The sequence below is a fragment of the Lotus japonicus genome, chromosome 2 (assembly GCF_012489685.1).
Source record: "Lotus japonicus ecotype B-129 chromosome 2, LjGifu_v1.2".
Lineage (NCBI taxonomy): Eukaryota > Viridiplantae > Streptophyta > Magnoliopsida > Fabales > Fabaceae > Lotus > Lotus japonicus.
The window spans coordinates 86637645-86652400 of NC_080042.1; the positions used below are offsets into that span (position 1 = coordinate 86637645).

Genomic DNA, 14756 nt, shown 5'->3' on the forward strand with positions numbered 1-14756 from the left:
CACCGATTTGCGAGCAGCATCAGAGAGATCAATCAGCATCAGCAGTGAGCGAAGTGAAAGAAGAAGAATGAGAAAGTTCGATCCATGGCCCGTTTTCTTCAAGCGTGAATGGAAGCGCACCTGGCCGTTCCTCGTCGGGTTCGCCGTCACCGGAACCCTAATCACCAAAATGTCCCTCGGCCTCACCGGTCGGTAACAAAACCACCACGCTCAATTGTAGATTTGTGTTTTTCTATTCTGTTGTATGCTTAATTTCTCCATTTGCTTGTTGTTTTTTTCGCAGAGGAAGAGGCTAAGAAATCGAAATTCGTTCAGGCGCACAAGAGGTAACCCTAACTTTTTCCGAATCTCTCTATTCTTTTCTTGTGTTGGATGCGAATGTGATTCTATTGTTTGCGATTGTTGAAATGCTTTGTATTGGAGCTTGTAGATTTGTTTTGTGTAATCCGCGAGTTTTTCATGAATCTGGAAATGATAGGAGTAGATTTTTGTGGTATTGATTCTGGCAATTGTGCTTTATTTGTCTGTGCAATTGGTAGAGCAAAACTGGATTTTCTATACTGAAGTGAAAAGATCCTTCGGATAAACTGTGCATCATGATTCATTGATATACTTCTTATTCACCATAGTAGCAGTTTAAAGCAGTGAATGCCTCTATTTGCAGGAGCTGTTTTTTGAGTGGGTTAATTTGTTATATAAAACTTGTGCTTGATTTTCACTCCAACCTGATATTCTGGAGAGGAGAATAATTTTCTGATTGTTGGAAGCAAATTATATAATACTTTGAAACCTTGGGCTTATCGCAAATAAAATTCACACAACTGTGGTGAATGATAGTGATTTAGCTTGGGGGATGTATAACTTAGAAGTACTTTTTCTCTGAAGTGATAAGATTATACTCTAGGATATTACTTTGCATGGTCTTAACTCTCGAGTATTGGGAAGACATTGAGTTGCTTTCTTATGCTGTTATATATGCTGATTACAAATTACCAATGGAACGGATCAGTTTGGTCGTGTAGATAGATCACCAACACCACTGGTTATCATGCACCTTACTATCACTTCAATTGAGGGACTAGGAGACATAACTCGTTATTCTCTTTATTTCTTATTCTATACTATACATGGTTGTTTGTATAATTTATCTGATTATCACATACTTGTCGGAATGCATCTTAATTTAGGGATTCTGATTATTGGTCATGGTGCTATTTATGTATATTCCAGGTGATTTCTGAATGATGACATTGGACTGGCTTTGCACTTCATGTTAGGGGTGTCAAGATTACTTTGAATGCCTTAAATTTGATGGATTGTAATAACCGAAGAGAAACGTTCTATGTACTCTCTCTATCACCGTGTTCCTAATTTCAGTTTTGGTTGTTCACCTGAATCTTCTTGAAAAAATCCATACTTAGCAATAATTGATTTATGTGATTATGAATTTATGATACATATCTTCAGATTTCTCTTTTGGTACATGTTGACCATAATATTTGGAGATTAGATGTAATAGTGTGTACCTTTGCCTTTTGAGGTCTATCGTTAATTAGCTTTTACTTTGTAGCCATGTAAATAGTTTTTTAGAGGGGGGTTGGGGGATTGGGTTTAACCAGTTCACAAACATCAGGGCTAGCTATTGCTTTATTTCACATCAGAGCTAGCTATTCAATCCTAATGGTCGGCTTTCTCTAAAAAATCGAAAAAAATTAGCTTATCCTATGGGAACTGCATTGGTACTTCTTTTATTTTTGATACAGCAGAAAAGATATTTTACCAACTAAGTCTTGTCAAAATTAACCAACAGTTGAGTTCCTTATATACATTGATGAGGGTTTTGTTTCTGGCTATGTGTATAAAAAACCTTTGTTGGAACAGAGTTACATGTACTGTATTATGAGATTCTAATCATTCTATTAGAGTCTTCAGTTTTACCTATTAGATCGTATGAGGTTATCCTATTGATACTACCACATTATGAGTTTTACCCACTCGGTCATGGAAATTCTCTGTAAACCAAACCAATTATGTGTGTGTGTGTGTGTGTATCATTAGGAGGTTAGTAGGTTAGGAATATATGCCCACTGGGCTTTGTGGTCTTGTTTATAGTCTAGACTCCAGTGGCGGATCCAGGACCCTAGGGTCAGGGGGGTCAAATTTTTCAAATGAACACATCAATAAAAATATAATTAAAAACAATTGTAATATGTTTATACGAAATTATACATATCATAGTTGTCCTTTACGTTTTTTTTTTTTGATAAGCCATATTGATAAATTAAAAAGGCACAAGGGGTGCCACCCAAGGTACACAGAAAGAAAAGAGAAAGGAGAAACTACAAACAAAAGTCAAAAATAGAAGAGTATTACAAAAACAGAGGAAACAGGGGAAAACTAAATGGGATCAGCTTTAAAACTAAAGCCCCCAAAAGCATCCCTTCAAATTAGATACTTGCTATCAAGTTGTCCTGCCTTTGCTCTAGAATTTCCAGCACCGAATGTCCCCAATCATAATCAGGCCCTTGCACATAAAGCCAATTCAATCCCAATATCACAACAGTATAAGTATGTGTATGTATCAAACCGATTGGAGGCATAGGATAGGTTGTGATTGCCATTCATACATTGAAAAGTGGAAGTCCTTTCCCTTTGCAGATAACCATTGCCAAACCTTAAGCTGTGCTTTATCAAAGATTGAGTCCTCTTGCAGTGAAAACAATCCAATTTCTATGTTCCCACAAAGCCCAAGCCATTGCTATAATCAACATATAAAGCTTTCCTATGCTCAAAGCAAACAGACAAAATAACATAATTTTCCTACACTTGAAGACCAAATTAATATTTACCATAACAGATCAATCATCAATTATTTACCCAATTCCTCACTCTTTGTCTCTGGTTTCTTTTTTAGTAATTTTGTGCAGTAATTGTTTTTTCTTTCTTTCAAGTTCCACACATTGAAAGTGTATGCTTTGTAAATTTTAAATACATCTAAATCTAATGTATGTGGGACTTAGTAATAGTAGCCCAACCTCCTGCAGTCCCACAAACCGCCCCAAAAGCCTCCTCAACTTGCTTGATCTGCACTATTTCTTTGTTTGATAAAGTAACCCCACCACACAACCAGAAGTTATGGTCAAAAAACGCACTAACAGCACCATACGCACACACACGGTACCACAGTAAAAAAAATACATAAAACTAGAGAGAAAAAACAGATTGTGCAGACTGCAGTGCATAGGAGAAGATTAGAAGCTTTAGAAATTAGGGAAAACAGATTTGCCATTTAGGGTTAGGGAAAAACCAGCCATACCTTTAGAAATTAGAACCCCAGAGCCAGACCAGAGGGCAGAGGCACAGTGAGGCACGGCTGGACAGTGGTGCCGTGGTGGTGGTGCGCCGTGCGTGTTGATGACCCAGACGGCCAGACCTAGGTGAGACCGTGAGAGTGCTTGAGAAATCAAAGCGTAACTCGTGAGAGGTGAGAGAGATCTGACTATGTGAGTGTGTGTGAGAGAGAAGTTGGGGTCTAGGGGTGCAAATGTAAAATCTCAGGGGGTTCAAAAAAGATATATTATAGGGGGGTAAGTAGAATTTTTTTGTTTTTCAGGGGGTTCAACTGAACCCCCTGTGCTCTATGTGGGTCCGCCCCTGCTAGACTCTACAGTTAGTTGCTGTCTATATATCTCGAATTTGGTTTTAGAACTAGATTCTTCTTCTGCTGTAAAACTTGTATATATTCACCCAAGTTGGAGCTCTTTAGCTTCAATAGATTAATATCACTTCCGAGAAGCAAAACATTGCGGAGATCACTTGTTGAATTTGGGTCATCATTGGGATTTTACATGCCCTTGTTTTTGTTAGTTTTTCTTAGTCAATCTCATCCTGTATGTCTAAGGATACGAGAGGAGTTTCATTTTCCTGTCTTTCCTTTTCTTGTAGGTTTGAGCTTTAACCCATAATTATCTAAACAAAAGTAAAATATAATTTATATAAAAACATGTTGATGATAAATCTTGATTCGGGTGCTTTCCTCTTGTAACTAAAAAAATCTTGATTCGGGTACGTAGGTACTCATTGGATATGGATATAGGTACTAAGATTTTTTTATTTTTTTTTGAAATGATATAGGTACTAAGATTGTTATCACAGGAGTTTGAATTTCAAATAAAGGTCTTTCTTAAGAGAGGTGTTCAAGTATAAAAATATGTGTGGTTTGGAAGAACAAATTTGAGATTCGTCATGTTTGACATGTCTAGCTGATAAGCTACCTAAAAACTGAAGATTGATAGCTAAAAAACTATCTCATTGAAAAAGGTTTGGTAAAACTAGCTGTTGAGCCGTCTGAAATTGTCAAATGACATAAAAAGGCACACTTGTATAATTTTTTTTACATTTAACTTTACTTTATTTACAAATCGATACATATATATATATACAACTGTGCATGTCTACTATTTTGATAATATATATATACATATATATGATATTAAAATAATTATCACTTTAAATATTTTAATTTAGTTCAAATTATTTATCTTCTAAAAAATATAATATTATTTTTTAATTATTTTCGTTTTTTTATTTTTATTAATTTAATAGAATAAAAAAACTGTATTTACACTCTTTTGCCGTTTTAGTCCCAAATAGGGATTATTTTGGCAAAAAATAAAGCAATGTGAAGGACCAAAAGTATTAATTTTTTTATTGGGGACCAAAACTATAAAATTGTGATAAGTGAGGGACCAAAAGAGCTATTAAGCCTTTTTAATTTAGTAAAGTAAGTTTATATTTGTCTAAATTAACAAAATATTTTTTAAAATTTTATGAATAGAAATTATTTAAAAATAAATATAATTAGAGTTTAGTGTTTTTATAAATATAAAAAGGGCAATGATAGAATTTTATTAAAATGTTAAAGATAAAAAAGAGAGTAAATTTAATAAGCTTTAAACTATAAGCTACTTGAGGTAGCTTATTAAAAAAGCTTTAAGCTATTGAAATAAGCCTCTTTACCAAACAATTTTAAAGAGCTTTTAAGCTAGTTAAATAAGTTATAAGCTAGTTGAAATGACATGCCAAACAAATACATTATCATAAGTGTTTACGAAAGTGTTTGTGAGAATTTATTTAAATAGATTATGACTTGTTTTTTCAAGTTATTTTTAATTAAGTTATTTTTAAATTATCTTATCATTGTTGGTCATTATTAAAACCTTGATTCTTTGCCAAGAGTACAACTACTTTTTTTTTTACATCGGAAATATAAGATAAATTGTACTCTCTAGGGATTGATCCCCGGACCTCCCACACCCACTCATTTCTCTCTTAACTCTTACTACTTAAGATATCATTCCGGTAACACTTTTTATAATTGATTTATATTTTAAAAAGTCAAAATACTCATAATTCATCAATTTTTATTTTAAAAAAATAATCAGCCTCAGTATTTTGAAGAATGTGTGTAAAACAGTACAATGTCAATATTTCTATTCCCCCAAATCCCTTTAGCTTGGTTATAGCCTCTATCACCTGATGCTTAAGTCTCATTATTACAAGATCAGGACAAGAAAAAAGCCAAAATGGTTTTAAACTTTAAAGAATACCTCCCTTTAAGCCGTCCATAATATAAAATAACTAGAGCAGATAAGCTTAAAAATTATTAAGACAATTTTTATGGGGGGCAGAAGGGGGTGTGGTGAGGCAATGTGTCAATGTGACATGACTATTTGGAAATACTTGTGGCTCTTGATCCTCTCTATATTCGTAGTTGGAAATACTTTTAGCTTTTCTCATGACACAACAATGCTTAGGCTCAGTACAATCCACAATTAAAGCACTGAAACGTATCAAAACTTTGAACTATCTAACAAGTTTGGATTCAATTTTAGGCCTTTCAAAATCAATTTTTTCCCTACAGAAATTACTTCCACTATAAACATGAAAACCATCTGAATTTCAAAACACACATTATGTAGTTATCATCGTTAATCGACATCAAGTGACCCCATGGTCGGTTTGTCCTTTCACAATGTGTAATAAACATGAAATTTTATCATCAACCTTTCCACAGAAGACACACCTCCAACGTTACAGGCAAGGCAAACAGCCAATGAGAGCTATTCATTTTGCGGGCCACTATCCACCCACTCTAGGACTAGTAGGGACATTGACGTCAAAAAATACTCAGGTGAATTAATAATCGATTGATTCAAATAGTACATGTTTGATTCTGATACCTTTTAACTGAAGTCTTGGATTCGAATCTTAAGAATAGGGAAAAAAATTCACCAACAAACTATGATGTGAATGTTCCCGACTCAAACATAATTCTTTCTAGTAGGTGGTACCTTTGATGCATGGAAAACAAATACAACCACCGTGGGACCCTCATCTTTTCCACTAACCACACTAGTATTTATTTAAACTTAGCTTGCTAAACAACAATGATTAGGGAAAATCATAGTAACCAACGTTGCCCTTCACCAATGTCTAGTCCACATCACAGCCGTATAAACAATCCTGCGTCGGTCCCGTCCTAAAGCTAACTAACGGCCCCACCACCAAGAATTGATCAACGGTCGGTGATGCAGCCCCACAACCTCACATCACACCGTACACGTGGCGCCACCAGAGCAAACAGGAGGCTCCCAACTTGCTTTTCTTGAAAATTCTTGTCTTGCCATTTTTCCCTCGTGTTTACAAAACAACTTCAAATGTAGCAGCAAGTTCTTAGTATAAATAACCAGCACTTTAGCTTATGTTAGAACAAGAACCTTGGCTAACAGCATAAGGCATTATCATTATTCATTAGCATTAGCATAAATATTATTCTAAGCCTGAAATCCTAGAGAAAAAAAATGCCGATTTCTAAAATTGCCATTGGAAATCCTTCTGAATTTGGCAAAGCTGATGCACTCAAGGCTGCTCTAGCTGAGTTCATCTCAATGCTTATCTTTGTCTTTGCAGGACAAGGCTCTGGCATGGCATATAGTAAGGCCTTGTTCAACTCGTATAATAACATGTTTGGATCAACTTCTTTTGTATCAGAATCAGTTTTAAACTTCAGAAATTTCTCCTCACAACTGATTTTGTCTTCAGAATCAATTGTAAAAGGATTTTTAAACATGCGCGGACTAAATTTTTGTTTGGTTTGCACTGACATATTGTGTTTTCTGTTTTCTTTTTTTTTGCAGACAAGCTCACAGACAATGGTTCAGCAACACCAGCTGGAGTAGTAGCTGCATCACTGTCCCATGCATTTGCTCTCTTTGTTGCTGTCTCTGTTGGTGCTAACATCTCTGGTGGCCATGTCAACCCTGCTGTTACATTTGGTGCCTTCATTGGTGGCCACATTACCCTCATTAGAGGCCTCTTGTATTGGATTGCTCAGTTGCTTGGCTCTGTGGTTGCTTGCTTGCTCCTCAAATTTGCCACTGGGGGATTGGTGAGGCACCTTACATGTATTCATTCATTTTGAATAGTAGACATGTTATCCTTGTATATTTTTTTTTAATTTTAAGTACTAGGGTTTTAAATTGCGATTGCGGTCGCGATTTTATTTCGTGGAATTGTGAACAAATGCGAGCTGATGTAGCCACAAGTGTGATCGTAATGTTGTTACAGAAACTCAAAAACCCTTTACGTTGCGTTGTGGTCACAATTGGGGCAGCAAATTGTAAATTAAAACCCTGCTACCATTTCAGTGCTGAATTTGAGTATATTTTGTGTATGTCCATTGCAGGAAACTTCTGCATTCTCATTGTCTTCTGGTGTGGGAGCATCAAATGCACTTGTCTTTGAGATTGTGATGACTTTTGGTTTGGTTTACACTGTGTATGCCACTGCAGTGGATCCAAAGAAGGGTGACATCGGGATTATTGCTCCAATTGCCATTGGTTTCATTGTGGGAGCTAACATCTTGGCAGGTGGTGCCTTTGATGGTGCATCCATGAACCCAGCAGTGTCTTTTGGGCCCGCAGTTGTTAGCTGGACCTGGACTAATCACTGGGTCTATTGGGCTGGCCCGTTGATTGGTTCAGCTATTGCAGCAGTTGTCTATGAGTTGTTCTTCATCCCCCAAAGCAATTATGAAGAGCTCCCTGTTGCAGAATATTAGGACCAAAACTCCCCCAGTGTTTTAAATTGAAAGTGGGGAGGGTTTTTCTTTTGTTTCCCTATGTTGTTTGCACTTTCATGTTTCCAAATGTTGAATTCTCTTTACTTTTGTCCTGTTCTGTAAGATCATGTATGAATGATCATTAGATGTTTTAGCCAAGCTTTTTGTCCTCATAAAATCATTCAGTACCTCTTACATGATGATCCTTCGAAAGAAGAAAATTGCTGCACTTGACAGGGGTCTAAGCCTCTCTCAAACTACCCAAGAAACACCGTGAATCTAAGAACGATGTTTAGAGGTCCTGTATTGACTAAAGAGATGACCAAATAAATCTTTATGAAAGGTAGAGCAATTATAAAACAACTTTCAGGTTTTGAGGTAAAGTCAGGCATAGCCAGAAAACAATATGCATTAATTACTGTCCTAATGTCCATAATCATATTTAGCAATTCCAAATGTAATATTTCAGAAGCTAACTAACCCACATTATTAACCAATACAAGTCATTGGACACATCAATACAAATGTAGGCACTCCATTACAAATCACCACCATCTTTCTTCCTTCTCCTACAATCTTAATCGCAAATGAAAGCTACAATTCCATTATTTGGCACAATATCCATTCAAAGGAAAGACTTCAGATGCAATAAGTTTCAGAATGAGCATCTCCAGTGCCAAGTACAGAAAGTTTTCTTTGGAACTAAAATTACAAGTTCAAAAGTTCAACAAAATATAAAAAACCAGGAGTAAGGCTCCTCATCTTTTCTTGTCATGTTGTCTATAAAGTTTCGCACGCCGCTGCTTGAACAGATGGAGGTAAAGTTTGAGCCAGAGGAATGGATAAACTATAAGCACAACCTGATTGAGAGAAATGAAGCATACATTAAAAGAATAAACAAATGGCAGATGCAGACAGACAAAATTGAATTGAAGAGGAGCAAGAAGGCATTTGATATATCAGTCAAACAGAAAACCAGTTTCCATGTGCTATACAAGTCAGTTTCCATCACTGTATTAACAGAACTATTTCTAAGCTTTCATTTTCTTATCTCCATAACTAACTGATGCCAACTACCAGGTAATCCATTTGAGGTTATAGGTTACTTATGAAAACTTACCCTAAGGAAATCATAATAACTAAATGGGAGGCTTGAAAAGGAATCTGCATAGAGATTCTTCTTCTTTATAATTGGAAGCGCCTGGTACATAGCCCATACTGCATTATATTGAATAATTAGTAACAACAACAGTGATGACATTTGGACTAGAAAGGAATAGTGAGTAGTATATAGTAACATCAATTTTAAATTCATTCATACAAAATTCAGAGATAGGAAGGAGATATTGATATATGAACTCACTTTCTCCAGGACCCACTCCCAAAGGATACAGCACAATGAATGCAGTGTACCTAATTAAAAGATAAAGACAAAAGCATATATACTTGATTAGAGTATTCTATTAATGTGATAGAACCTACTAACCTCCTATTTCTAGGACTTAGGAGAATGTGGGTTAAGATGAAAGAAAAATAAAAATACCTGAGATATGTGATCCAAGAAGGACAATTTCCCAAGCAACTGAAAGCATAATGTGAATATCTAATGACCTGTACCTCCAAAGATAGCAAGCCCAATCATCTTTCTTACTTAGAAAGGGTCATATATATTATATTTCGTCTCTACAACAATTTTCATGGATTGCAAACATCACAAACCACAGAAGAAAAAATTTAAGCTACAATCCACATCATGAACAAATCACCTGATATTATCCTAAAATTAAAAATACAAGAAACATGCACTTACGGTATAAAATACTTGAAATACAAAAAATCCAACACTACATCTCATTTTCCCACTATGACTCCACTAATACAAATCATAGAGATTATCAACAGTTTTTCTTTTTTCTTTGATACAACACTACATGTCATAAATTGATTTGAATGGCCTTGTAACTTACAATAGTTTAAATAAGAAGGTCATGCTAGTAAATTAAACAGTCCTGATCAGTAGATTGCAAAACAGTATCTACATCCACAAACACCGCGATTTCCCCTCTATATTTTTCTTCCTGTCATATCACATCATATATCACATCAATTTTCTCTTCCTAGCTCTCTCTAGGTATCTACACGAAAACGATGTACACCAAACATTATTGTAGATTAAATGAACCACATCCAGTTAAAAAATAAAGAAATAAATTACCTCACTGATGCTCCATGCAAGAAAAGTAATAAAAATTGAAGTTAACTCCTGGACCTGCAGAAAGCACACAGCATAAGGCCTGAGTTGTTATAATCAGTGAATCAACTCATTCCATAAACAAGAGCTTCAAGTGAAAATCATATTATTATAAAAAATATTATTTAAAAATTTATGAAAAAGAGAGAGAGAGAGAGGATGTAAAAGAGAACCTCATCAAGTTTAGCAACAAGGGCAAGCACAAAATGAGTCCTTCCTCCCCATTGCATCAGAGGAAGCAACACTCCACTCGGCACAAGGCCTGAAAATTTGAAACCCCACCATTCCATTCATGCATTACTTACTAAAAATCTTTAAATTTGTTCATTCAATTCAATCATTCACAGTAAAAAAGAAAAACCCACTTACCAATGGCTCCGTGTATAACTTCCAAGAATGCAGCACATTGCAGAAAAACTAGAGAGAAATTAATAACAAATCACAAAATTGATAAATACATAAATAATCTTTTGATTGATTGCATGTAGAGACTACAGTAAGAAGATAAGATATTGAATGAAAAGTTGTGAGTGATTGACTTATTAATTGGCCGGCAGAAGCATAAGTGCCATTGATGGAGGCAGTGGAGACAAGATTGAACACAATTTTCGTCAACGAAACCGTCCTGTCAATGAGAAAAATGGAAAGTGTGAGAGGAGAAGAAGAAGAAGGATAAGAATAAAGATAAACATAGAGTACCATCCAATGGCCTGAAGAGAGTTGTAAGAGAGTAAATAGAGAGTGGAAATGCCAAGAGGAGCCATCGTTCGTCACTCACTCCTTCTCCTTCTTCTTAGCGTTTCTCTAATAACTAACTAACCATCAATGCTATCTATCTATTCACTCTGCATTCTTCAACCATTTTTGGCCATCCTACTTAATTTTCATCACATGTAGTCTCTTTCAATAATTGCTTTCTTTTTCACAATTTTCCCATGATTTTTTTTTTCAGTATTTTTTTAAGCCCATTTTTATGTTGGGTTAATAAATCAAGTTTATTTCAAAAAAAAAAAAGTTTTACCAACAATGGTTGCTTCAACCGTTCAAGTAGTACATACTTGATTTCGAGTCTTATAAATGGAGAAAAACCCTGCAAAGAGAGTTAACTCTACCATAGTGTAAATGTTTCGGGCTCAAATATGACTTAGGATGCCTATTAACACAGGGAAAAAAGAATGAGAAGATAGTATTTTTTACGCTCAGAAAGACAAAGAAAATGACTACGCTAGTAAATCTGATTAACTTCTTTCACACTTACCTCAAGTGAGAGAAAAAAGAATAAAACATAGGATAGATAATTTTATAAAAAATATAATAAAAAAATTAGGTAGAAATAATATGGAAGAAAAATGAAGTATATGAATGAATTAGGTAGAAGTAATATGGAAGAAAAAAAGTTATAATTTGGTTGAAACCTCTTTCACAGTTTCACTCAACTATTCTCTCATCGTTCCTTTCGTCCTTCAATTCAAAGTGCTCTCTCCTCGTTGCAGGTACTTTCTCTATTAATATCCTCTGTGAAGTTTTTTTCTTTGAATGTCAGGATTTCCCAACCTGGACTAGTACTAAAGTGCGTTTTCATTTAATTGAATTGATTCATTTTGAGGGTTAACCCTTGTTCATTGTTTTCATTCTTCAATTACCATTACAATTGCAATGCATATCAACTACTATTTTTGGGTCCACCTTTTGGATCATCCACGACAATCCTGTTCAAACCATGTTCATCCACATTCTTAGGCGGGTTTTGTTTTACACACAAAACTCAAAGTTAGATACCTTGCTTAATGTGTTTGACGCTTAATGTGTTTGACAGTTTAAGGAGAAGGAGAAAGCTTTCAGGCAAAGGGCAGGGGAGGGCTAGTGATGGGGAAGGGGAGCAAGTCATTGTTTTGTTTGCAAGTTCAAAATTTCTTTGTGGGGAACACTACAAATTAACTAAAGGAAAGTTTTGGAAGGTTTTTAAAGATTACTCAAACCTTTCTCCCCTTCTTACAATCTCTCAAATAAGAAGAGGTCTCAAATAAGAGGAGAGAAGTGAGATATATGATGAGTGATGCAAAAGACAAAAAAAATAAAATAGAGAGATATGGAGAAAAAGTTGTGAAAATGGAATGGTAGAGAAAATGAGTGTAAATATATAAAAGTTGATTTTTTATGGAATAAATTTATTCGAAGCTTAATTTCACTCACACCCATAAAGAGATAGAAATAGACGAAAGAATGGTTTAAGATATGATATGTGATAGGAAGAAAATATAGAAACAAAAAGTTATCTAAATAGAAAATAAAATGAAGTGCAAATATATCAAACCCCTTTATTGATGGGTTATCTTCACACGACTGCTTGATCTATGTGCTTGGCATCTTATTATACTATTCTTATTGGAAAGCTGTATAGATTATTCACGCATAATTAGTTAGTGGCTGCTAATAAAAAATTTAAAGTGCTGTATTGAGAGGTATCCAAATCATATTGAAAGTTAAATTTAAACAAGTGCTTGATATTTTACACTCAGAACATACCACCAGCCTATGGATGATAAGCACAAACATTGATATAGACAACAGTTATATGCTGTGCTTGAGATATGTTACAGCTGTGTCACACTATGAAGAACCATGCTTAAAGCTTAAAGATGCTATGCTATACATATTGATCTATGATTTTCTCATACTTCAATTTTTAACACCATCCCTATATATATACACATCTCTTTTTACAGTAAAATAAGGAATAGAAAACTTAATCCTTAGATCTCCTTCCTTTTTCTACCATGAAAAAGGGAAGTGCATACATACAGGGTTAGTGTAAAAAAATGGGTATGAATGAAACATGATCCATTCAGGTTAGGCTTTCTTATACCAGATTCCACACATATGAACAAAGTATTGGTCTTGATTTCAAAAAGAATCCTCCTGATTAGCCTGTTAGAAATGTTCTTCCTTGGTCACCATAGAAGGATAAAGATTGGTGATCATGACTCAGAGGAAACAACATCTTTCTTTCTTCGTCATCCATCACCCAAAGGGGGTCTGAAGAATAATCCCATGATGGAGAAAACAATGGAGGATAAGAGAAATTGCAACCTTCTTCACTATACCCATCGAAGACTGGTTGCAGATTAAAATTCTCATCTTCTGACATAGCAATATCTTTCCATATATCATCCATAGAGTACCCCTGATCATCACCACCATCTTGGTGATCTTCTCCAATTACATGAACATTATTCATGTTATGAGCTCCACCTGTGTCATAAAAGCTGTCTTCTTCTCCAGCCTCTTTGGAAGCATGTGAATCCACACCATGATTATTTGAGGTCAGTGAGGATTCACAGCTTGAAGAATCAGCAGGTGATGATGATGATGCAGCTTCTGCTGCACGCTTCTTCTCCTTCTCCTGAGCCTTCTTTTTCCTCATGTGAGTCCTCCAATAGTTCTTGATCTCATTATCAGTGCGCCCCGGTAATTTGCGAGCAATTCTAGACCATCTGCACAAAAAAAACCATGAAAGCTATTTCAATCTAAGCAACCAGTGAAATTCAATCAAAGAAACTATACAAATTGAAGCGAAAGAAGTTGAATCTCAGTTAATCGTGACAGCAAGACCGCTCTGTCACTTAAAAAAGTATTAAATTGAATACAATAAAAGCATTTTTTGAGTAATCTGCAGCTAAAATTTCTGCATATTTCTCAAACCTATTTCCCCATTTGGAGTGAAGCTCCGTGACTAGACGCTCTTCTTGGGGTGTCATCTTGCCGCGTTTGAGATCAGGGTGAAGGTAATTAACCCAACGTAACCTGCAACTCTTACCAGTTCTACTCAAACCTACAACAAAGTGAGGATGTTATAAAAGGTGCTTCTTGTAAAACTCAGCATGCCCTTATAAGCATACCTATTATTTACTGTCTCCCGCCACCTTCAAACCTGAAACCTTAGCTATAAAGTCCCATCTACGGTCTCCAAACAAGCCTACATAGTAGACTAGTTTGAAGTCCTCTTGTTCTGTCCAGGGACCCTTTCGGAATTCCTGTTGCAGAACCATTTTTTCTTTCTTATGTTTTGTTTTTCCTCAGTATAGGAAGTGTTGTGTAGGAAGAAGAAGAAGACTTTCTTTCACCACACTTATGGGGACCTATACAGGCACTAGGACAGTATTTATATGTGTTCTGTCATGAACTCACAATCTGAGTTTTTTTTTGGACATGACTATAACAATAAGCAAGCTTGCATATCCACCGTTCATGTGATCATTTGCTATGGCCATTTTGGGATGATGTCAGCCATTGCAAAGGAGATAATCAGAGGGAACAGTACTTCCTCATGACAATGGGTTTGGATTCTAGTTAAGTTGACTGCAATGTGAATATGAATGAAAT

The 14756-nt window shown here is 35.4% G+C and overlaps 4 protein-coding genes across 4 annotated transcripts; 2 read left to right on the forward strand and 2 right to left on the reverse strand.

Moving 5' to 3' along the window:
* The first annotated feature begins 2 nt into the window (after positions 1 to 2).
* LOC130740501 (ATP synthase small subunit 6-A, mitochondrial-like) lies at positions 3 to 330 on the forward strand. The gene is made up of 2 exons (XM_057593134.1): positions 3 to 188; positions 284 to 330. The coding sequence occupies exons 1-2, from the start codon at positions 68 to 70 to the stop codon at positions 328 to 330; spliced, it is 168 nt and encodes a 55-aa protein (XP_057449117.1). The 5' UTR covers positions 3 to 67.
* A 6431-nt stretch (positions 331 to 6761) lies between these two features.
* On the forward strand, positions 6762 to 8281 carry LOC130740502 (aquaporin TIP1-2-like). Its single transcript, XM_057593136.1, has 3 exons — positions 6762 to 6996; positions 7200 to 7450; positions 7748 to 8281. The coding sequence occupies exons 1-3, from the start codon at positions 6864 to 6866 to the stop codon at positions 8120 to 8122; spliced, it is 759 nt and encodes a 252-aa protein (XP_057449119.1). The 5' UTR covers positions 6762 to 6863; the 3' UTR covers positions 8123 to 8281.
* Positions 8282 to 8585: 304 nt separating this feature from the next.
* LOC130740503 (uncharacterized) lies at positions 8586 to 11252 on the reverse strand. Its single transcript, XM_057593137.1, has 9 exons — positions 11073 to 11252; positions 10913 to 10998; positions 10743 to 10790; positions 10547 to 10635; positions 10338 to 10391; positions 9666 to 9733; positions 9486 to 9535; positions 9243 to 9340; positions 8586 to 8982 (listed from the first exon to the last, which is right to left on the reverse strand). Exons 1-9 carry the CDS (start codon positions 11135 to 11137, stop codon positions 8881 to 8883), a joined length of 660 nt encoding a protein of 219 aa, XP_057449120.1. The 5' UTR covers positions 11138 to 11252; the 3' UTR covers positions 8586 to 8880.
* A 1576-nt stretch (positions 11253 to 12828) lies between these two features.
* Positions 12829 to 14756, reverse strand: LOC130740504 (transcription factor MYB59). The gene is made up of 3 exons (XM_057593138.1): positions 14305 to 14756; positions 14076 to 14205; positions 12829 to 13867 (listed from the first exon to the last, which is right to left on the reverse strand). Exons 1-3 carry the CDS (start codon positions 14420 to 14422, stop codon positions 13297 to 13299), a joined length of 819 nt encoding a protein of 272 aa, XP_057449121.1. The 5' UTR covers positions 14423 to 14756; the 3' UTR covers positions 12829 to 13296.

What these genes read in the sequence shown, in the direction of transcription:
- LOC130740504 (XM_057593138.1), bottom strand. Translation starts at nt 14,422, where the DNA reads ATGGTTCTGCAACAGGAATTCCGAAAGGGTCCCTGGACAGAACAAGAG. An exon ending in CTTTATAGCTAAGGTTTCAG is followed by an intron (nt 14,206 to 14,304) that starts GTTTGAAGGTGG and finishes ACTTTGTTGTAG; the next exon opens with GTTTGAGTAGAACTGGTAAG. An exon ending in CACTCCAAATGGGGAAATAG is followed by an intron (nt 13,868 to 14,075) that starts GTTTGAGAAATA and finishes TTTTTTGTGCAG; the next exon opens with ATGGTCTAGAATTGCTCGCA.
- LOC130740502 (XM_057593136.1), top strand. Translation starts at nt 6,864, where the DNA reads ATGCCGATTTCTAAAATTGCCATTGGAAATCCTTCTGAATTTGGCAAA. An exon ending in AGGCTCTGGCATGGCATATA is followed by an intron (nt 6,997 to 7,199) that starts GTAAGGCCTTGT and finishes TTTTTTTTGCAG; the next exon opens with ACAAGCTCACAGACAATGGT. An exon ending in AATTTGCCACTGGGGGATTG is followed by an intron (nt 7,451 to 7,747) that starts GTGAGGCACCTT and finishes TGTCCATTGCAG; the next exon opens with GAAACTTCTGCATTCTCATT.
- LOC130740503 (XM_057593137.1), bottom strand. Translation starts at nt 11,137, where the DNA reads ATGGCTCCTCTTGGCATTTCCACTCTCTATTTACTCTCTTACAACTCT. An exon ending in TCTCTTCAGGCCATTGGATG is followed by an intron (nt 10,999 to 11,072) that starts GTACTCTATGTT and finishes TCTCATTGACAG; the next exon opens with GACGGTTTCGTTGACGAAAA. An exon ending in AGTTATACACGGAGCCATTG is followed by an intron (nt 10,636 to 10,742) that starts GTAAGTGGGTTT and finishes TCAAATTTTCAG; the next exon opens with GCCTTGTGCCGAGTGGAGTG.
- LOC130740501 (XM_057593134.1), top strand. Translation starts at nt 68, where the DNA reads ATGAGAAAGTTCGATCCATGGCCCGTTTTCTTCAAGCGTGAATGGAAG. An exon ending in AATGTCCCTCGGCCTCACCG is followed by an intron (nt 189 to 283) that starts GTCGGTAACAAA and finishes TTTTTTTCGCAG; the next exon opens with AGGAAGAGGCTAAGAAATCG.